At 39.1% G+C, this 6,000-nt stretch overlaps 1 protein-coding gene across 1 annotated transcript in view; it reads left to right on the plus strand.

The window, feature by feature from the left end:
• Window positions 1-5,717, plus strand: part of LOC134444599 (NACHT, LRR and PYD domains-containing protein 12-like) — a 36,527-nt gene extending 30,810 nt beyond the window's left edge. Inside the window, exons 14-18 of the mRNA XM_063193858.1 lie at window positions 1,490-1,643; window positions 1,864-2,037; window positions 2,790-2,963; window positions 3,257-3,430; window positions 5,540-5,717. Of these exons, the coding sequence (XP_063049928.1) occupies window positions 1,490-1,643; window positions 1,864-2,037; window positions 2,790-2,963; window positions 3,257-3,430; window positions 5,540-5,717 (854 nt within the window). The remainder of the gene's footprint in view (window positions 1-1,489; window positions 1,644-1,863; window positions 2,038-2,789; window positions 2,964-3,256; window positions 3,431-5,539) is intronic.
• Window positions 5,718-6,000: the final 283 nt, after the last annotated feature.

Here is a 6,000-nt window from a genome sequence, read left to right on the forward strand (position 1 = left end):
ACACTGGAGTAATTTCCCAGTGGTAGCCAAAATGGTTCAAAAATGTGCATGTCCCTCTTGAAAAGTGAACGAAAGCTCGACATTAACTAATGGTTTCGAGGTCAGAGCAGAGATTACACCGGGTGTTAATGTTATACTTCAGTCTTTTTCCAGACTAAACTCAGTTGATCAGAGCGTAAGGCTTGCTTTTGGTGTGTTTGTAGCGCAGAGTACCAGTACCATTGGTTCAGGAAATTGTTCTTGCTAGCTGCACATAGCCAAGATAGCTATTGCAACACTAATGGGTGACACCCGCATAGCAAAATTAAGTAATCTGGTCATGTGTTTAAATTTACACCGGGAACGTTATACTTCACAGTCATTTTCCAGACTAAACTCAGTTGATCAGAGCGTAACGCTTGCTTTTGGTGTGTTTGTAGCGCAGAGTACCATTGGTCCAGGAAATTGTTCGTGCTAGCTGCACATAGCCAAGATAGATATTGCAACGCTAATGGGTGGCACCCGTAGCATAGCAAAATGAAGTAATCTGGTCATTAACAATATTTATAATCCATTCACTTACTTGTTCGGAGCTTGCTGATCCCGCAGGGAGACCTGGTACGGATCCATGTCATGCTGTGCGAACCCGGCCCTGTCCCAAATTGTGGAAACACTCGTCCCGAAAATGCTTCCCACAAACAACGCCTTCGGTAGATTCGTTGGCAAATTATTTGGGTAAATAAAACCAAGCCACTGTGTCTTCAGGGGCTCTCCCATATGGAGTGAAAACAGGCTTTTCCCCATATTATCACATCCAGAAACAGCACATCCTCCATGTTTCAGTTGCTTAGGCGCCGCCATTTTTCTTGTCTGTTGAACTTGCTCTTCTCTGCTGATGTGATGGGCGGGCAATCCATAGTGGGTGGAAACAGTGTCTAGCTCTATTGGTGGATCCCAGAAACAGGGCGTTGACCATTTTCCCTCTGCTACGTAGAGAAGGGAAGGCCCAATCAGCGCGCCACCTGGACGCGCCTTTTTTCAAATCTTGACCGAATGCAGGACAGCTCAGTAAACACCTTATGAAAATGTTAACCCCTGGGGTGACTTAAGGAGGCCACAGGAACTCATTTTAAGGTCTAAAAACCTTACAAAGTGAACATTTCATGCCATGGGACATTTAATGCTAGATGAATGGACAACACAAGTGTTGATATGCACATCAGTGAACAATCCAGATGCATCAAAGTATACCATTCCGTCCGTTCCGTCCGTCTGTTTTTTACCCTGTGAGACCAAAGACAATTTTCATGCTTGCATGATAATAAAGTATAATCTAAAGTATAATCTAAATTCTAAAACTACTCAAGCATCCATGTGATTATGCAGTATACTACCTGAATTGAGAGGCACCATGTTATATTTGCTTATAAATAATAATAATTAAAACAAAATACAGTAAGTAATATTATTTCTTTTAAATTACTTTGCAGATTGTTGAAGACTGGTTCAGAAGAAGAAGCCTGCGAGTATCTGACTACCGTTCTTGGTGGAAACCCCTTACTCATGACTGAGCTGGATCTGAGTGGCCAGATACTAGGAGATTCAGGAGCGAAGCAGTTTTGTGCCCTACTGGAAGATTCACACTGCAGAGTGAAGACACTCACGTAAGTGATATCAAAATGTTTGGTACAGGAGAGGTTTTCATTTATGTTTGTTGGTGTTTTCAACAGGATTTTGGTTCTTGAATGCTCATAGTGTGCTGTCAGGCTGGACAAAACTCATAAATCACATGTGTCACTTACTCTCTTCTATAGTATATACTATGTTTTATATACATATCCTACGTCCTTTTTAATAGTCACAGGTTGCCATTCATCCCTTCAGGGCCAATAGCTGTGGGCTCACTGCTCAGAGATGTACAAGACTAGCATCTATCCTCTCCAAAGAATCATCGAAGCTCAGATACCTGGATCTCAGTGGCAACCACATTGGAGATGTTGGAGTCCAACTACTGTGTAGTGGACTGAAGAACCACAACTGTGCACTGGAGACACTAAGGTTATATACAATATACATATATGATATTTTCATAATAATATAAATTCCACTGTCCTACCTGTCGTTGATGTTTGACATCTGCATGCTAATTGCTTAAGAAGTAGTTGTGTTACATTTTACTTTACAACAGACCTATGGGTATTTATGTTGTAGATTTCGTAATTGCATGAATTAAGCTCATTATTGCTGATGGACTATGATTCTGATGGACTATTTGCCGGCAAGATTCTGAATATAATCCAGTCACTTTAACACTTTACCGTGTACGACTAGCTATACTCTGTAGTCTGATCCATACTGTACACCCTTTCCAATTGCATTTCAGGAAGACTTTAATGATATAATGTCTATTGCATTGTTGATACCTATGTGCAATTTGATTGTTAAGAAACACTCTATTCATTGTATACACTTTGTCTTTAACACTTTGGACAATGCTGTCAGTGTTGCAACTGTACACTGCGCCTGGATGTCTTGGTTTATTATAGATTTTTTGCTACTAGTTACTTGTGTTCTACTCACCTGCGCTGATCCCTTACTCTGTATTTGCTTGAATTTCCTCCTTGTAACTCGCTTTGGTGAAAGGTGTCTGTTAAATGTAATGTAATGTAATATTCGAATCAGATTATCAGATTAGATCTATTCTGATGAAGAGAAAAGTGTCCATGTCAGCATGTAAACATAGCCAATGAGCAACATCACACTATAGACCTTTCTCACCAGATTGTCAGACTAAACTCCTCTCTCTCCAGCTTGTCAGACTGTGGTGTAACAGGAGAAGGATATGCTGCTCTGGCCTCAGCTCTCAAATCAAACCCTTCACACCTGGAGGAGCTGGACCTGAGAGGAAACGACCCTGGAGACTCCAGAGTGAAGTTACTCACTGATCTATTACAGGACCCTCAATGTAAACTAAAGAGACTGAGGCAAGAACATGTATTAATTTAAGTTATTAATAAGTGACTATAATGATTGTAAATTTTATTTTTCCATGCTCAGTTCAGCTTTAATGCTAGATGAATGGACAACACAAGTGTTGATATGCATATCAGTGAACAATCCAGATGCATCAAAGTATACCGTTCAAAAACTACTCAAGCATCCATGTGATTATACAGTATACTACCTGAATTGAGAGGCACCATGTTATATTTGCTTATAAATAATAATAAAAACAAAATACAGTAAGTAATATTATTTCTTTTAAATTACGTTGCAGACTGTTGAAGACTGGTTCAGCAGAAGAAGCCTGCGAGTATCTGACTACCGTTCTTGGTGGAAACCCCTTACTCTTGACTGAGCTGGACCTGAGTGGCAAGATACCAGGACATTCAGGAGCGAAGCAGTTTTGTGCTCTACTGGAAGATTCACACTGCAGAGCCAAGACAATCACGTAAGTGATATCAAAATGTTTGGTACAGGAGAGGTTTTCATTTATGTTTGTTGGTGGTGTTTTCAACAGGATTTTGGTTCTTGAATGCTAATAGTGTGCTGTCAGGCTGGACAAAACTCATAAATCACATGTGTCACTTACTCTCTTCTATAGTATATACTATGTTTTATATATGAGTGATTCTACGATTTGCCTACGCTGCAAAATGTTAATTATCAGTATTTTTTTCCAACTAAATGACCTAGATGTTTACATAGTGTATATATTTAAGTTTCCAAACAAACAAATTGCCAAGCTTAATCTTAAATCATTTGATAAATACTCTAATGAAAGCGAACATTTGCTTGATTATTTTGTCAACAGTGTTATGGACAAATACTATGTCATTTCAAACATATATAAAAATACTACAGAGTTGAAACAACATACGTTTGAAAGTGCTCATCTCCCTTAGCAATAATGTTGTCATTAATCTGTGCAACTGATATAGAAAATGTGATTGTTGAGCTTCATAAGTAGGATTTTATGATTCACTGTGATACAGAATGACAATTTTTTCATTATAAATCCCTGTAACATCTGATTTGAATTTAGTCACCCTCCTTACACAAGACTTCCTTCTCCAGAGATAATCCCTAGTGTCTGTTCATAAGATTTTTCCAACACATAAGGGATCAATAGCACAAAAACACTTTCAAAACAGTCAACCGTGTTACTCAACTGTGTTACGGTCAACAGTGCAGGGGAACAATTCGGCACTTTTTTAGGAGAAAAAACAGAGCAGACAGCTAATAACCTGACTTTCAATTAATCACTTGGCTTCAGAAGTCACTCATATGGAAGCTACAACCCTCTCGAAGGAAAATGTATGTACATAAAAACATTTCATGCACCAAAGAAAGATTGACCCTTTAATGAACACAGACAGGGCAGATTTTGACAAGACAAAAGTTTTGTCGCCTATCGAACATAATGTGAAAATGAGCAGATAAGTCACTTCAAAACACTTCAAATACGCAGATCGGGTGTCATACTTAATCACTGATTCACTCACACCATTCCAGAAAATCAACTTTGGCCTTAGGTGTATGTTTAGGGTCATTGTAATCATGGAAAGCAACACAATGAAAATCAATGGAGTTCAATGACAGATGGTGACATATTTGCTATTCGTAGAGCAATACATTTTGATATGTGATGATAAATGATAAAAGCCCTCACACACCAGCAGCATGCATGCAGCTCCACATAAGAGCTGTATCCCTCCCATGTTTGACTTTAGGCAACATTGATTTTTTCCCAATTCTTCACCTTTAACACCAAAGAAGTCTCTCCCACGGTCCTGTCTCAAAAAAGCCAGCCAAGAGTTTGTCAGGCCTAATTCTGACAAAAATGAAGGCTAATGGGACTCATACTCTGAAGTCAAGATCCCAAGATCAACCATTTTAGAACTGATAGCATCAAAACTATATGGTGTTGGAGATGAAGAATATGAAAAAAGAGAAATGGTGCATAAAGTGAAACATGGTACAGATACAGATCTTATGAGGAGCTGCATGCATGCTGCAGGTGTTTGAGGGCTTTTATCATTGATTAAATCATGAAGTTAAACATGTATTGCTCTACGAATAGCGAATATGTCACCATCTCTCATTGAACTCCATTGATTTTCATTGTGTTGCTTTCCATTATTACAATGACCCTAAACATACACCTAAGGCCAAAGTCGATTTTCTGGAGAGGTGAGAGTGATTCAGTGATTAAGTATGACACCCAATCTGTGTATTTGAAGTGTTTTTGAAGTGACTTATCTGCTCATTTTCACATTATGTTCGATAGGCGACAAAACTTTTGTCTTGTGAAAATCTGCCCTGTCTGTGTTCAATAAAGGGTCAATCTTTCTTTGGTGCATGAAATTTATTTTTGTACATACATTTTCATTCGGGAGGGTTGTAGCTTTCATATGAGTGACTTCTGAAGCCAAGTGATTAATTGAAAGTCAGGTTATTAGCTGTTATTCCAAACAGATGGATAGGCGACAATTCTTTTGGAGGCGAGTGTATAGAACTCAATAGAGTTTTTGTCATCTTTTGCATTTTACCCCTTCAGGGTCGATAGCTGTGGGCTCACTGCTCAGAGCTGCACAACACTAGCCAACATTCTCTGCAAAGAATCATCAAAGCTCAGACACCTGGATCTCAGTGACAACCACATTGGAGATGTTGGAGTCCAACTACTGTTTAGTGGATTGAGGAGTCCAAAATGTGTTCTGGAGGCACTGAAGTAAATGTCAAAGGCATTTTTATTATACTATACAGTATACCTCTGTATTTATTGATTGATTCTTGTCAGTAGATTTTGTAGTCACTGGTTGTCATTTACCCCTTCAGAGTTGGTTGCTGTTGGCTTACTAAACAGAGCTGTGCAACATTAGCCACCATCCTCTGCAAAGACTCATCGAAGCTCAGACACCTGGATCTCAGTGACAACCACATTGGAGATGATGGACTCCAACTACTGTGCAGTGGACTGAAGAACCCAAAATGTGAACTGGAGATACTGAGGTTATC

Source organism: Engraulis encrasicolus, unplaced genomic scaffold (genome assembly GCF_034702125.1).
Source record: "Engraulis encrasicolus isolate BLACKSEA-1 unplaced genomic scaffold, IST_EnEncr_1.0 scaffold_61_np1212, whole genome shotgun sequence".
Taxonomy (NCBI): Eukaryota; Metazoa; Chordata; class Actinopteri; order Clupeiformes; family Engraulidae; genus Engraulis; species Engraulis encrasicolus.